Source organism: Anser brachyrhynchus (genome assembly GCF_964034855.1).
Source record: "Anser brachyrhynchus genome assembly, chromosome: 8".
NCBI lineage: Eukaryota > Metazoa > Chordata > Aves > Anseriformes > Anatidae > Anser > Anser brachyrhynchus.
In genome coordinates, this window is record NC_137702.1 from 30,016,390 (window position 1) to 30,033,977 (window position 17,588).

At 37.5% G+C, this 17,588-nt stretch overlaps 1 protein-coding gene across 3 annotated transcripts in view; it reads left to right on the forward strand.

The window, feature by feature from the left end:
- Window positions 1-497: 497 nt before the first annotated feature.
- Window positions 498-17,588, forward strand: part of PLPPR5 (phospholipid phosphatase related 5) — a 104,045-nt gene continuing 86,954 nt past the window's right edge. For all 3 annotated transcript variants that reach the window (XM_080602526.1, XM_080602525.1, XM_080602527.1), the window contains exon 1: window positions 498-572. In XM_080602526.1, the coding sequence (XP_080458652.1) occupies window positions 504-572 (69 nt within the window). In that variant the 5' untranslated portion in view covers window positions 498-503. The remainder of the gene's footprint in view (window positions 573-17,588) is intronic.

Genomic DNA, 17,588 nt, shown 5'->3' on the forward strand with positions numbered 1-17,588 from the left:
GATTGGTAGCCCTGTGTTACTGTGCTTCTGTAGAAAGCTGGTAGATTGAAAATTTTTAAGCCTTCACCTAATGTTCCCTCAGCAAAGCCCTCTAGTGTAAACTTTAAGAATGTGCTTAAATTTCTTTGAAGTCAACAAAATTCAAAAAAACTCTAATGAAAAGAGATAAATGTTTTGTTTTGAAACTAAAAAGGTCAAAGTGAGGAGTGATATAATTAAAACAATAATAAGTACTAATCTTTGCATATGTGCTGTTATTTGGAACAAAAATGGTTGTCAATTCTAAATTAACTCTAAGTAATTTCAAGTAATAACTTAACTCATTTCATAGTGGTATAAAGTAATATGCATTCCTCTGTCCTGTTGTAATTCTCACCATTCTTTGTTTTGGTATGTTTGTGTTTTAGCCAGGCCTTTTGTAGTTTGTTGTCAGCATGTTATTCTCAGCCATGCCAGCTTGTTACAGGTAGACACAATATACTTTGTTTTCTTCGCAGGTGAACATGATTTCAAACATCAGGCATAAGTCTCAGAGAAGCCACACGACGTTGCCATGCTTCATACTTCTTGAGGTAAGAAAAGCTGTAGTTATATTGCTAAGATTTTTTGGGGTGTATTTTTTAAGAAGACAGTCAGCGGCTACTGATTTATATTTACCAACAGATTTATGGTTGCCTCAATACTGAGTGCTATCTGCTGGTTGATGATCTCTTTTTTTTTGCAGCTGTGAATAAAATTTCAGTCCCTGCAAGCGTAACTTTTTTTCCAGCTCTTTCAAAAGAGGGAATTAAGGGGGGTCCCTAAGCCTGCAATTTAATTTTAAGTGAATTTAATGCTCTGAAATGCCAAAATCCAGCAATGTGAAGTACCTCTGAGCCAGAGCCATATAGTTATTGGTGGATAAAACTTCATGCTGAATTTCCATTACTCTAGAAAACTTCTAATTCATCAGCCTTAAAGCACCTTACGTTTGGGGTAAATATCATTATTACCATTTTTTAGATTGGGAGCAGCGGAACAGAAAGTTATAGTAGTTGTTCAAGGCTATTCAGCCTGTCAGGATTGGGAGACATTTTGGAATTATGCATATTGAGTAAATTAAGCTCCATTTAAAACAGTTTCCTTATATCTTGCTCTTATTTTTGAGATCATTCACACTATAATTACTAAAGCACTATTATTCATTTATTTATCTACTTTAGCTCTTATGCTAGTAGATCATGCTTACGGTAGAAATGGCCCTATTACATCTGCCCTGCAGTGGAGCCAGAGCTGCAGCATGGCATAGCTCTGTTGGGCTCTATTTGAGCCACTTTGCGGTTGACCAGTCAGGCTCCCCCCCCCCCCCCCAACACACAAATTCAGCAGAACTTGAGACCTTTGGGGTTTTGGAGTACCTGGCTGCTATGGCTGTGTCCCAGCTGCTAGCCTACCTATGCTAATGTTAGCTTACCAGGGGTATGGCTAAGAGCACTGCACAGCCATAGCTGTGAGCATGACTGGGAGCACACTGGTCGCAGCTGTGTATGTGCGGTGGCCTGGAGAGCACCTTAGTCCCTGTGGGAAATCTTGTGCTAATATTTAGGTGTAAGTGTGCTACGCTGCAGTCACACAAGTTCTGTGGTGTGCAAATGCCCCTTTCCTGCTCTTATAATAGGCATATGTTCACATCTAGAATGGGCCAAACTACATTGTAACAAATATATTATTATACAACAATATCTGTCTGGTGGAATCCAGGAAAACATTGGTGTGAAGGAGAACCTGACTGCCTTACGGAGCAAATCTTATATTGGCATCTCAGTTTAGGGTAGTTGTGCTCATTTATATCTACAGAGGTTTTGTTCTCATTTTTATTTAAGCATTTCTACGTCCAAACATTTGAATCGTGTATAAAAAAACATGTAGCTTATCTTTTATGCACGTTACTTGTACAGCTGATTTGGTATGGGGAAGCTTGAGGAAAAGAACTAAGATGTATTTTGAGCACAAACTTTCCTGACTTACTTGCGCACGCTAGTATCATTGGGTTCTGTGGACTGCAGATCAAGGTAGAACATCTTCAGATAAACATTGCTCAGGGTGAGGGAGAGTGGGGAATTTTCATTCAATTTTCTACTCATCCGCAGACTTCCAGTGCTGTATTGCATGTGCCACCTGGGGCTTACTACAGAGACAGCTGGGCATTGTTATGCCTGGATTTTATGCTAACTGGCAGCAGTTAAATTGTGTCCTGGTGGTTTCAGTGATGCTTAATACTGGATTTTGGAAGTAAAAGTTGAGTAGTATTAAGATCCATCTGTGGATCTAGTTCCTAAAGTCTCTGTGTCTTGGTACCCATCTCCTTACCTCACACTGGTGTTGGGAAGCCAGTGCTTTGGTTGCTGTGAGATGCTCAGAATATGACACATTTAAAGATATCTGATAAATAGAGGGAGGGTGATGTCATGAACTGTGGAAAAACAACAATATTCCAAGGAAAATTTGTGCATGGCATAAACATTATGACTTACGTGACCTTTCCTGATAAAGTTTTCATCCTCCACAGATCCTTGGCTTTTAAATTATTCATTTATTTATACCAGCACATTTTGGAAGTTGCATCCATGTGGACAGAAAATTGTTTCATCATCTGGTATTATTTCTGTCACATCACTTCAGCTAGTTTTGTAACTTGGCAGTTTATGTTCACTCTTTTCAAACAACATTTGTGATCCACTGTGACACAAATCACTGCAGATCCATTGGCTTTTCTTGCCTGTGTTATGTCACGCTGAGACTGCATCAAGATGCATGACCTCCGTATCATCAAATCTAATGGCACTAAGGGATACAAAAACCTGACGATTTAATGATACTGTTACATAAGTTTATGTCATGGAAGTCACTAAAGAGACAGTACAGAGCAACTGGAGTAGTAGATGGGGGTCAGGGGACATGGTTTCTATTCCTGAATGTTGGAGGGAGTTGCTCAGCCTTATTCATATTCTTCCTTGTTGTTTGTAAAATCTGAAGAATAATTCAAGCCCACATTGGGTAAGATATGCAAATAGAAGACAACAGATGTACAGTAGCAGTACTATATTCTATAATCACTTATTGTTTGCTGTGTTCTCTAGGATGACAAGGTGGTCAAGAAGTGTAATAACTGTAATTCTTTTTTAAAGTAACTGGATAAGAGAAGTATGCAATATCTGGGCACCTGAGCTGAAGTATTTGGGTGATGAGATGGAAGGTCTGTGAGACATCACAGCCTTCCTTTAAAGGCTTCATTATATGTTCCTCATTTCTCTAGCAGAAGAAATTAATCCACCCGCATACACCAAAGACATAGTAAGGCAACAATTGTACTTACGCTTAGGCAGCAGCAGGAGAGCAAAAGAAGGAATTGGGTGAGTTCAAGTATCTGTAACCATGCAGCCACACAAAGTTCTCTATGCTGACAAAACAGAATAGCAACCATGAGGTGCCAGTGGTGGTGACTGCCATTTGGTGGTGATTATGTCCCTGTGGAGACCTGATGTCTGCAACATTTATAGGACTGGGCTATCTGTCAGAGAGACCATTTATTTGCAGAGGCACGTTAATAGTTAAGGTGGCTGTATACAGCTTCCCCAGTCTCTATTTCAAGATTGTATTTATCATGGGACATAGGAAAACTTCATTTTCCTGGAAGACTGTTAGCCTTTATTTACTTGGCTATTAGAGCACACACGAAAGGGATACAGGATATGACATGGGACTGTACTCAAGTCCTAGCTTGCTTCTCAGAGAAGCATCTGAGGTGCCGTTTCTCTCCATGCTACTGATGTCCTGGCAGGATGTCCTTTCTCCAGAGCTCAGCAGCAGCTGGGAAGCACTGCTGACAGGCACTCTGGGCTGGGTGGCAAGCAGGGGCAGCACAGCATGGGGCAGAACAGCTGAAGCTATGCAAAGGTCAGTACCTCAGCCCTAGAAGGAGACATGAAGGTGGTGGCTGGAAGCAGCAGCAAGGAATAGTTGCATTACATGCTAGTCAGGTTCTATTTTACTCTTTGCAGAAACGTATGACTTTTTCATGAGTAGCCTGCAGGTTAGGAGCAAAAGAAAAGGTGGAGATCAGACTGATCTACATGAGGGGAGTGCTAAGAGTAGTCTCTTTCTTGCAGCAAGATAGAATAAAGTGTTGTTTTGTTGTTGTTGTTGTTTGTTTTTCATTCTCTTAAAGCTTGCTCCTAAGCATAGGCTCAACTCTGCTAAGTAATGGCATTACATCATGAGAAAATCTGGTAGATCTAGTTTCTATTCTTTTGGTCTTTCTAGCAATACCTACCTTATATAGTGGATTTTTTTTCCCCCTAACTTGTTTCTGACCTAGGGAGATAAATTATCTGAACAGATGAGATGTACAGAAACTTCTAGCTGTAAGAAAACCAGGGCCTCTGCAAGCTTCATTCTTCTGGTGGTGTTAAGATCTACACCTTTCAAAGTGCTAGCTCTTCTCTACAGAGCAGTCTTGTAAGCTGCTACTGTCAATCTTTCAGAAAACCTCTGTCCTCTTCAATTCACAAATGATAGAAGAAGATATACCTTAGGTATTCTGTTATCTTTTCCAGATACTTTCATTAGTGCAATTCAAAGAGATGAACCTTCTTTTTATGTGTTGATCCTATTGGATGGAGCCTGGAGTCTGTATCCAACTACCTAAGCTGGAGGAAAAAATGTAAATTTTCGAAGACTTTGAAAGCTCGGAAGCTGAATTTCTATGGCAGAACCTGAGCTGTGCAAACATCTGTTACCTCCTGTTGCTGTCAAGAAATTCTGCTGGTTCAAGGCATCATTGATGCAGTCTCTTTTGTCCTTTTTTTTTTTTTTTTTTTTTTGGTATAAAGCATTGAATTCTTATAGCATGTTGCTGCACTTGGTTATTTATTGTTTTCCTCCAAGCGTTTTCCTCCAAGCACCTTTTCCATTAAAAAAGTTTATGTAAGCGTCAGATTTTGAGATTAATCTCCTCAAAGCCATGACGTATCAAAAGTTAGCTTTTCTGGCAATACTAACTCATGCAGATCTTATGACAGACCATAAATTTAGATTCCAAAGGTCCATTATTCTCCAAGAGTACTGTTCAACTTTCCTTTGGCCTAAGATTTCCCTGCCTTTTCCATCCTTACCAAAACCCTGTTTTATTTCTACCTTCTTTGTGAAGTTTTAACTCATTTATTGCTTAATGAAGCATCTTTTTATAATACACATGCTGAAAACAGCTGTCCAAAACTGTGAGGTAACCTTAACTCTCTCTTTAATGGAGGTAATTTAGATATGTGAGTTAATTGTCAAAAATGCCTGGTGGACTCAGGCTAACTACCCTAACTACCCGAAATCTTAACTGTACTAGTTTTAAAATGACTCAGTATCACCAGATGCAAACTTCTGCTATTCTTGCAAACCTCTGTGAGTTTAGGTTTAGGTATTCTAGGTACTCTCCTATGAAAAGTATTAAGTGGTGCTATCTAGACAATGTTTCATCTCCCCCACCCTGTTATGCATATAGATATACTCATTGGAATCTCTAGAGAAGATATAATAATTTCTTCACCCTGTATTCACATTTAGAAATTACTGAACTTACATTTTTTGAACACAGAAATTAGAATATTAGTATATCAGTGGGCAGATCCTTTAATATATACAGCTGTGAGAACACTATTGACTTCTGTCCTTCAGATAGCAGTTACATTAATCATCTACCTCTCTAAATTTTGTGGGAAACTTATGTTAATGCATAACAGACTTCTGAATTCTTAGCACAGAGCCCTGAACTGTGCTTAGCTGTGCTGGTAGGCTTTGTCCTTTTTTAGTTTTTACTGGGGATATGTTTTGTAGCAATACAGCAATGTTTTGTGATTATTATTTTTTAGTTATTTTTTTTAATGCTTCTCAAGAGATCCTGGCTGACATTTCCCTTTGCCTTGGTTATGCACTCTGCAGAGCTCATTATGCAATTTATTCTCCACTGAATTGTGAGCTTTCGCATAGCTGAGAGTCAAGATGACTCAGACAATTTACAGCTGATTCAACATTAAGAGGTCAATCTTTGTTTCTCCTTTACCCTTTGGGTTCTGTGGATTTATTTTCTGCCTAAGAAGGGCATTATGTATAATCTCTCTCTTGTGTAATTTTCAAGCCTACCACTTCCTTCTCTCTCTTACCCCCCCCCCCCCCTTCCAGTACCTAAGTAGCTTGTCAACAGTCTTAAAACTTGTAGCCAGTAGGGCACTTGGCATAGGATGCAGAAACTAGTGGCATATGAATGACTGAACTGCAATTGTATGAATTTGTGGCAATGCTGGAATGCCAACAAGGAATTAAGTGAAAAGTATTTCATGTCTCCCATTGAAGTACAGCCTTCAAAGTCACCACTTCTCAAACAGTCTTTTTTTTTTTTTGTAACTTTCAAAATACATTTTTCTTTAAATCTTTAAATTATTTTATTTTTTTCTTTTTGCAATGGACCCTTAAGATATTCCACTGAATACACTAAATATGCATACTGGAGTCTGCTCTTAGACAAATAAGGTTATAATGTATAGTGGTATGCTGCTACCAAATATATCTGTTGGTGCTCATTTGTGTATTTGTCCCCATTCCGCGATTTGTAATCCTCTTTAGGTATGCAGTAAGATGCCTGATAACTTTATGCTTCAACGTGAAATGAAACCAGGGAAGTGCAATGTTAAAATGGCATGCAGATTTGTTTCTAATAATACTGTTATGTATTGTTGATCTCTTCTCCATGATTTAGCTCTTAACATTCTGCATAGCCCCTTAAATGCAAAATGTAGATCCTGAAAGGAATTTTTCCTGAAAGGAAAAACTACGAAGATTATGATAGCAGTTCTACCCCATTAGTAGTAATGATGATAATAAAATAATCAGCAGGTTTTTGATGATGTTTTAAGGAAATGAAAACTGTTTTACAGCAATGCCGTGCTTTGAATACCATACGTAAATGTGAACTATCAGAACAGAATTAAATACACACAGTCTTTGATGGAAGTGAAATTATACAGTGACTTAATAGGAAAAATAAAATAAATACACTTTAACTGAAAACCCCACTTGCAAAATATCCTCTACAGCATTCAGTGACTTTTGGATATCCTTGGCTTGCTGTTTTGTGGAAAGTTGTTCCTTCAATTACAGGTATCCCTTTGACTCATTTTGATTTAGGGAAAACTTGTTTTTGATTTCATGGATCATCTGAATTAGGGGCGATGATTGTTTTTGTTTTCAAATCTTGTATTCCATTAACTACTCCTGGCTTATGAGTTCAGGTACAACACAATCCCAACAGGTGACACGAAGAAGTGGTTTTAAGGAAATATGTGAGAATTGAAGGTGGGACTAAGTGAATTGCTCAGGCAGTTTTTGTCGCTAATTTTTTCCAGAACAGTATAGAGATCATCTTAAAAAGCAAGTGTCATGATTGACTATCCAATAACCTCATTCCCAAAGCAAACAAACAAAATTATTGGACCTTTTAAAATCTTGTTGGGTTCTATATACAGATCATTTGACAAAGAGTGTGCAGGGAAATACATCTCTAGAATCTGTGTGCTTTTCCTCTGTTCCAACAGACTCTTTTCCTTGGCAGAAACAGGAAAGTTTGCCTGCTTGGAGTCTGAGCCTTGTACATGCTATTGCCAAATATTGTTCAGCCTTTATTTACTGCACTGTTCATCTAAACAGCTCCTGAATAGAAATTACCTTATATAAAGGTAAAAGTCATGCTTGCACAATTCTTTTCAATTGATAATTTCTGTAGTTCATTTTAGTAACATTTTACAATAAAATATCAATGTACCACAATACGCATCTGTTCCATCATTGCTAGACAGGAGTACTCCACTGTTGGAAACAGTCCCCAAGAGAGGCTCTGGCTATTTGTGTAGTATTTTACTATCAAGAAAAGCAACACATTTTATTTGACAATGCCCTGAAAGATTAAACTTCCAGCCATATCTAACAGGATGGTAAATATTCAGAGAGAAGAGGATTTCAACACTAATCATTCACTGGGAGCAATGGAACCGTAAGAGAAAGAACTGACGCTGATGAGAAGTACTAATTGTGCTAATGAAACTTTTTAATATCTTCTACTGACAAGGCAAGCATTGGAAAGCTGCTGCTTCTTTGAAATGGATAAAGCACAGTAATTCAATAAATGTTCTTTATTTGTAATGTAATCTTCCCAAGCAATTTCTGAGCTTGGCTTTCATAAACCTGTAACACCCTAGTAAGCAATTTCACTGTAGCAGATAATTGTTTAAGTTGTTAAGCACTTGTGTAATAGAGAACCAGATGCGAATAAATGTCCTGCATGTAAGGTTGTGCTAGTCACCCCAGGAAGTACAGAAATGAGCCAGCTCCCCTTCTTTCTTCATCTTCACCTGCTGGTAATGAAAGCAATTGGAGTAGTCAATAACATTAAGTGGGTTCTATTTCTCCAGCTTCTCTTAAAGCCTTTTTTACTTATAAGAAATAGATCAAAGCACAAGAAAGCAGAAGGGAGGATAGTAAGGAAAGCAGGATCCAAGGGATATAATCTGAGGGAAACTAATCCATCAATGATTTTTTCCAGAATTGTCTCGAAGTCTGAAGAGATTTCTGGGTTCATTATTGCTCTTCTCTCTGATGCGATGACTTTTCTAGCCCTGACCATGAGAAATGTAGAAAGAAGAAATTTTCCATCATTGAGTGAATGCACTGTGATTTACCTCTCCTGCTGGCTATCCTAGAAGTAGTTCTATACATGTTGGATAGGAACTTTCCTTTGTCTGTGGGATATTTTTAGTGTGTGTAGGTATATTTTTAGATAGTTTAAGTCTTTTTTAAGTCTTTTATGTCATAATTATCCCAACTGGTTTATAAGCTTTAATACTTTATATTGCTTTAAAACTCCCACACTAGTGATATTTTTTATGAAAGCTGAAATGAAAAGATTATCTAGAAGTATCTATTCATTATATAGATCTAGTAAGATACAGCCACCAGTGCAGGATTAAATTGCTGTGTATTAACATCAATGAACATTTCTCGTTCCTTTTTTGTCTTCTACTTTTGGGGAAGAGTTTATGACAGAAGGTCCTCTGTGTTCCCATTTTCACTACCCGTGTTTCTGGAGTTGCTAGTTGCAACCTTATTGCAAGAGAGTTGAGATATTAAACAGTGAGTACATGATTTAAACCTAATTGGACAATATGCATTTTTTTTAGACTCATATATAATACACCATATGGAGTTTTCCTAAACTTATTGTTGACTTTAGCTGAGTAACTAAAGCCAAGATCATCTGGGAAAAATATGAAATTGTGCCTATTTCTGTGTGCCTATTATTTGTTTGCTAACTGAAATTTTATTTGTTTCTAATGGAATTAAACAGTGGACATTAGTATGCCTAATAAGCTAAATAATTTGCTTAAATCCAATTTGGATACTGTCCTAGTTACTATAGAAGCAGTATTCAGCATGCTGGATATTGGCATTGCTCAATGATGAAAAGGTTAATGCCATAAAAATTGTGTGTCCTGAGATGGCTGTATCTTTTTAGCAACCGCCCACTCCATTTCCCTAAGGTTAGTTTTCATGCCAGCTTAGTGAGAATCTGATCCTGCAGCCCTTATGTTCTGTCCTCAGATCTCCTACTGCTTTTAATTTCTCTAAATTAACAGAATTCGGGGAGGGGAGGAGACACCAAACACTAATATTTTAAAGTCTATCTCTGAGATGTACTTCATATTTACAGCATTACCACAGTGCAGTTACTTCAAAGTAAATGAACCTTCTGGCAATGTGGAGTGAGGAAGAACTGTATGATGCTTTAAGGCTGTTAGAATAAAATCACTAGGTGGTCTTAAGAGGAAAGACATACTGCTAATAGTTCTGGCAGGTATCGGTTAATCCTCTCCAAAAAGGAATCCTGAAGATATTTTATGTTCCTTGAGTGTGTCCCAGTGATATGTCCTTCTCACCCCTCAACCACTTGCCAGACCTAGGAAGAAGATCTCATATGTGGTAAGCCACACTGTTTTTGCATCAAGTTCTCCTTATGGTGTCCCGCTGTCTGTGCAAGTACAACAGTTGCCGCAGGAACTGTTGAGCTGCTATGTTTTAATCCTTTTGCCCTGGCAGGAGCCTACAGAATGTCCCACTTACTGCATTTTTCCCACAAGAAACCTGTAATTTCAACTTCTGATGTTCTTGCCGACTTTGTAAGTGTACACTTGCACAATCTCTCTCTCCCCACTTTAATCATTTTGGACACATGATCACTTGCCACTTCCATCTTTTAGTACAGTTTGTCTGGAGTTCAGCTGATTAGCTAGATGAATAAGGCACTGAATAAGGACTTCTAAAAAGTAGTGATAAAAGCCAAAGACCTGTGCATTATCTAAACAAACATCTATTTAGTTACACAATAATTTGATGGTGTCCTCTAGTTATATCTTAAGCTTTAGCTTAGCAATTTCTTGAATATTTTAGAATATTCAGAATATTTTCTGGATATTCCAAATATTTTCAGAATATTTTTAAATGAGAAACAATCTCGAGTATGTTAGTTTATGTAAGAGCTTGAAAACTTTGGTTATTAATAATTTTAACACCAACGATGGCAAGTTACCACAAAGGATCTTCAAAAGCTGGTTTATTTACTGTTACTCTGGCTCTTTACCTTTCCAGCTGCTCCTTGTGGTTCAGGATTCACTTCTCAAAGCAGTCAAAGCAGCAAAGGTGCTCTTTTAGAAGGGACTTTTCAACTGTTGAAGTTTATTTTCTTCCTTGCTGCCTTCCTGAGTCTCCTTCTAATGCTTGTCAGTGTACGTTTTGCCTGGAAGGTGGTTATGGTGTGTAATGATGACCAGGTCAAAGGGGTAGCCTCTCAGGTTATTATTATTTATTTTTTTCAAGGACCAATCCTGTAACAAGTTTTATATAGCAGCTTATTGGAGCGTGTGTGTGTGTGTGTATATATATACAAATATATAGGACTCTTTTTCTAGAAAGGGGAAAATTAGCAGATATCTTTTGTTGCTACCAGTGTAGGTAAGCAGATGGACAGCTTCACTGTACCAATTCACCAATTTAGAGGAAATAAGATTTTATTTTTAGATATGAATTGCAATAATCAAATGAATTAAAGTAATTGCAGTGAATCACCATTAAAATGGATTGTAGTCATTAAGATTACAAATTTGTGGGTCATAGTAAATCAGCAGTAATTCAGAGAATCGCAGAAAAAAGGTTTGAAGGGACTCCCAGTGGTCACGTAATCCACCAATTTGCTCAGCAGAGGGCTGGCTTCAGTATCAGGTCAGGTTGCTCAGAGCCTAGCCCAGTGAAGCTTTGAATATCTCTACGGATAGAGATACCTTGATAGAAGGAAAGTATCTGGATAATGATGGACGGAAGTGCATAGCTCCTCTAATGTTTGTTTTCACTGAATGATTGTATTCTTACAAATACACTTATGAGGCCTGTTCACACTGCAGGTCATGCCGTAAGCAAAGGTTGTCTCTTTAGTCCTGCTCTGAGCTTACCCTTGTAGCCAAAAGCAATATTATAGAAGTGGCTTTCTGCAGCAGGTGGGGGGCTTCTCCAAGTGCAGAGGCATCTGTCCTGCAGTGGTCACGAACCATGCGCCTTTGTGAAACACACCAGTGTGGGAAATGGCTGCAAGGCACATTGTTACTGGTCTGCTGATTGTGTCACTCATGGCTGTGTCATGGGGCTGTACAAATGCTTTTTGTCTTTGTAGCTCTACTTCTTGCCATTCGACTTCAATTTTTCCTCTTCCTAGAGTTTTCTGCCTTTTCTGGATGCTTATGATCAAGCTATAAAAGAAAGGGTATTTTTCACAGCAAGGATTTGTGTGAAAACATGAATGTTACATGAATGTCCTAGTGTTGAATGGAAACATGTATTGCATGTACCCTTGTAGCTGTCTGGATCATGAATGATGAGGGCTATGCCAGGGTAAAGGAGAGCTGTGTCCTGGGTGATGAGTATTATGGATTGGGCTTCAGGTATTTTTATATTTAAAAATTTCAAAGTAACCTAAGACAATCATCAGCTCTATTTCTAACTTTATTGAACAATGACCTGTTAGTGATGTATATTGTCTGTAATTCTGTTTGGTAAATTCTGTGGCTTTTTTTTTATTCCTTTTTCTCTATTAAAACACAGGCTTAAGGTATTCTGAGCTTTTTATTTCTATGCATTTCATATGCTTTTAATTTTATGAAAGAATGGATAATATCCAACTTGGGAATGGGTTTTCAGGTGTAACGCTAATGAGAAATGTCTGGTGTAATTTGTAAGAACATAAGTAGTTCTACCATACAAGTGCTTGAGCTTATCCAGCAAGAAACTATTGCTGAGGATGTATTGGACTGCTGCCAGGATGAGCTGCATACATTTAATGATAACCAGAGCTGGAAGTATGCAGCGATTATGGTGCATAATTTATGATATTAGTCTATTTGTCTTTCCCATTTGAGAGAGAGTTAGTAAGTTGGTTAATTTAATTTTATGTACAGACTTGTGCTTGAAATTGTCTTTGGAGTCTTGTATAATTTACCTGTTCATGATACTACAGTTCAGGGCCAAGCTTGGTTATGGAGAGAGAGGACTGCAAGTTTTAATATGCAGCTGACATTGAATTGATGACTCCTCGGTGTCAGAAGGAAGACCTCACACTTCCTTGCAGACTGCCATGCCAATGTGACAGCCTAATATCTTTTGCATGCCTCTGGATGGCTTTTACCTTCTTCACCCTATGTATTTCAGAGTATTTCATTCCCTAGATGAGGAATTAGCAAAAGATAATGATGGCAAGTGTGCAGACCTAACATTTGAAGTTGTACTTCTGTTTAAGCATGCAGCTTAAAAATCAGAGGTTGCATTCATCCAGGTAGAGTCCAGGTTATAAAACATCAACCCTACAAGCATACAGAGAATGATTTTTCACACAAGTTTTTCCTGTGAATGAGCAAAGTCTCCTTCAGTTAATACAGAAGTGTATCTCCATCTATCTGGTAATGTCAGCTGTTGTTCACACATCTCTGAGCAATGTGTTTATTCTGTTTAAAAGCACTGAACACTGCTATACTCCAGTTCTTATAGGTGACTAAACTGTAGATGATAGCAAAAATAACCACAGAAAGGTGGCTGGATTGGCTGAGCATTTCTTTTCTTCATATTTGTGTACTTTCAGACTGACAAAAGTTTCATACTGACAACACAGAATCTTGATGAGTGGGCAAACATTTACTTTCAGCACAGCCCCGTAATAGAGACATACACAATATTTAACTCGTGAATTGTAATTAATTGGTCTCACTATTTACAATAAAAAATATACAAAAGAAGGCAAATTACAGCACAGCAAGACTGCCATATTCAAATGAGTGAAATTAATTCAGTAGTATGTAAAGGGAGTTTTTTGAATTGGTCTGTAAAACCTTCAGGCATTGTGCAAATGTCTGAACTAATTTTGGACTATATATAAATCTAACTGTACAGATGCATACAGTGTACTGCATCGGGCAGGTCCATGTGATTTTTTTTTCCACTTGACTGCTGCACCATGAATAAGTTAGTGCTCTGCTTATGTCACCTACTGATTCATTAATCTGTTGTATCAATAGTCCAAGGTATTGTTGATTAACTCTGAAGGGGGGGAGGTTCCTTCATCAAAAGAATTGATAAGAAGGTGGGTGAATATTCTGGGTGAATGAGATAAGTACGTTTATTCCTAAATCTTAAAGTTATTTGTATTATTTTTATTGAACCAATTACGCCAAAGATTGCCAGGTTTGCAGACAGTTTGTGTAACACTGCAGTACTGAAAATGTGTTTGCCAATGATGATCACTTTGTATCTGTGGTAACAATTTTGTAAGTGGTAGGCTTTTTCCTGGGTTTGATCTTAGGTTAGATTAAATAATCTTTGTTAGTGTATTCAAATGTCAGTGTTTAGTTTCATTTCACATTGACAAAAGAGTATTCTGTATTTTTTTTGTTGTTGTTGTTTTGACAGCATGGTAGTAGAAGTGCTAATACAGGCTTTAGTTTTCAAGATTTATAGGGCTGTGGTACATAACGTGCCTCTGGCATCCCAAATTTGCTGTTCTAACCTATGAGGAACTTGCATGCAATAATACTTTTCCTTAATGTGAAGATAGCAAGCAGTTTTATGAAGACTAATTATCTTATCGATGTAAACACTGACTAGGCAACTAATGTGCTGTGACTGCTACTCATTATATCTAACTCAATCAATTCATTGTTGCCTTGTCCTCCTCCTCATTTGTTTCATCTCCATCTGCTTGTTCCCTCATATACTTGTACTGCATTGTATGAGGTCCCCAGGCTTAGCAGGGCAAAATGTTGCCTTCTTTGGAAATAGGGTCTAGCTCTACATAATACTGCAATACAAATGCAGTATTAATGCTTATGCTACTGCTACCTTGCCTTTTTCTTTTCCTCCCTGTGTGACTCATGAGAATCATAATTCCTATTTTGGAGCTAGATTAGTGATGTGCAAGTGAAAGTTAAGAGTAAAGTTGATCACGTCTCGCTGCAGCCCTTTAAAAGATGGGTGCTAGTCTAAGATAGTCCTCAAAGCTTGTTTCATTATTGTGCAAGTGATATCATCAGAAGTTGGTATTTCTCAGTATGGAATGAATGGCACTTTCAAAGGATGATTCATCCTGCCCTATGTAGTAGAGCTTAGTCACCTACTGGAGTTGTCTCTATATGTGAACTACATATTAAGACCATATGAAAAGCCTAGTTTAGGTGTTTAACTTGTCCGAATCACATTGAGGGTGTTCTGGGGCAAGACCCCGTTTCTGATTCTATGCTATGCTCCACCTTCTAGCAAATGATTTTCCTCTTGCATTATGATGGTCCTATAAACATAAATTTGAGTAGTAGTTTCCCCTGGATTTAGCATTTTAATCACTGTTGGATGAAATTTGTGGAAAAAAAAATCCTCTATTGCAGATATTCCTTTGCTTCCCTGATTATTCTGTGGTCAATGCTCTTCTAAAGTTTTTATGTAAGTCTCCCTCCTACTATTTGACAATTTTGCCTGGATAAGCCAGAAGGTCTCTAACAATTCAGTTCATTCTGTCTCTTCCCTGCTGCCATATTATCAACATAGATGCAATATTCCCTTCTGAGTAGGCTGGTTTAATGTAATATGGAGATGTAACAGGGAAACATCCAGGGGATTGCCAGATGCTATCACTTTGATAAGGCAGGAAAGAGAAAGGAAAAAACAGTGGGATGATTTGATATCAATTCTTGTTCTTCTTCCCATTGGGAAAGCTTAGAGTTGACTGTATTTCTTTACTGCCTTCTCTCATAGCAATATTTTATAGCTAGAACATTTGGAAAAAAGTGATGATGTAAAGCACATGAAAGGTTAGTGAATTTGTTTTCAAATTTGAAATATGTCTCTGTTATGAAGGTCATGATTTCAGAATATTACAAAACATTGAAGGTTTCTCTTTGTCTGTACTGATCTATGTTGTGTTTCTTGAGCTGATATTTCACTTAAAATTAAGCAGCGAATGAAAATAAGATAAAAGTATTAGGACTATCAGGGGAACTTCTGCTCTGAGATGAGTGGAACTATTTCCAAGAAAGTTAGTTTCAAAACCCGTCTGTCTGTCATCAAAGTTTCAACTGACGATTTTACCAATAGCCTTCTGAAACAAAAATTGTTGGTTCTGGGCTTGTATTTCTACTGTTCTGCTGTCATTGTGCATCACCGATACAAATCAGCAGGGAATACTGTAATTGTGGAATATATTTAGCTGACTGCATTAGTCATGGGGGATTGTGTTCTTGTGCTTCTGTTTTGGTTTGATTTTAATACATGCTTGCATATTTAACTGTGCAACCAATAAATATCATGTTCATTATAATATAAAGAGTAGCTCTGGCATTACTTGATCAGCTAACTGCATATTCATGAATGCAAGCCATTGATGTGCAGGCCACACTTATAAAGTATGTTTGCAACAACGGAAATTTGTTTATGAAAATTAAGATAAATATTCTCATAAAATAAATATTCTCAACATATAAATATGAAAATTAAAATAAATATTTTATTAAATATTAAATATTATAGTCTTTTTGCCTTTCATAACACTCCAAGCGTTGTTTAGAGGTTGGACCTGCCTTACCTATGTATTCCTAAGCATTTTATAAATTCATTACTGTAACAAATTGTATTCTACATAGTGCAACAAACAACTTCTATGAAGAGAACGGCAGCAAGCATCAAGTCCACATATGTTTTTTAACTGGTGCAAGTAAGACAGAGCCTATTCCAAATTTTAAATTATCAGCTACAAGAAACTAAGCCTTTCAGTTCTGAACCAGTCATTTGGCAATATGCAAATAAACTAACATGCCATTAAAAATAACAAGGGCAATGACAGAGCAAGAAATCTTCCCTAGTCTTTTACATGCCCTATTAGTGCCTTTGGGAATGCTGCGATGGTTGTGCAATACTGCCAGAAATACCAATCTAGCACTGTATATAGGCACAGGAGAAAAGAATTTTGTCTCCTTCCAAGCTCTGAGAAATTGCCCGTACAGAACCACTCTGTGTCGCATGTATGTTATTCTGGAAAGTAATAAAACAGACAAACCAATCTGTAGTGTCTGTTAACATGGCAGATAGGGAATCTACGTTAGATTGCATCATCCAGACTGTGCATGAATATCTACAGGTCCACAGTCTGATGCAATCCATTATAAAAGAGGCTATATGATAGCAGATCTTGCAGCTTGGGAGATGTTGCTAATAGTAACAAAAGCAGATAGTAGATGGGCATACAGTAACTTTAAACAGCTTTCTCCATGCAATTTTTAGACTGTTTCACTTAGTCAGATATGCCAATAGGTAAATATTTGGGGGCAAAAAGGAAAATGCATTCAATATATGCAAATTCACAGTTACTAATATCCACTGCAGAAACAGTCACAGATCTACAGGGGTTTCAAAGAGGGGGAAAAAAAAATAAATTTTATCTACTTTCTGCTTTAAATTTTTTTTGGAATCTGGTCATCCACCCTGTAGTTGAGCCCCTTGGTATTCAGTGAGGCAACCTGACTACTTTTCTCACATGATGATCTTTGCACTAAAAATCGGAGTTTGGAGAAAGAGAATAATTAATTCCCTTAATTCCTCAGTGAAGCATCAAGTCGACCATTATTTTTGAATGAAAAACAGAGCCTGACATTTATTTATTTATTTAAGTTTCTTTCATCAATGATCTGAGTCTTCTGTCAATGAAGTTGACTTTAAAACTCCTCTGTGACTTAAATCCTGTGTTCTTTGGTTTGCAGTTCTGTTAGCAAGTTCCCCTGTAGTGTCTGAAGCATGGGACACTAGATTCAGCCAAATAGATGTATTCCTGCCTGTTGCACCACACCATGTATTTGAATGACTGGAAGTCTAAATAGTGTCACTTGTAGAGCAAAAGAGAAGCATGAACAAAGTCTCCCTTCACTGTAATGCTTCTT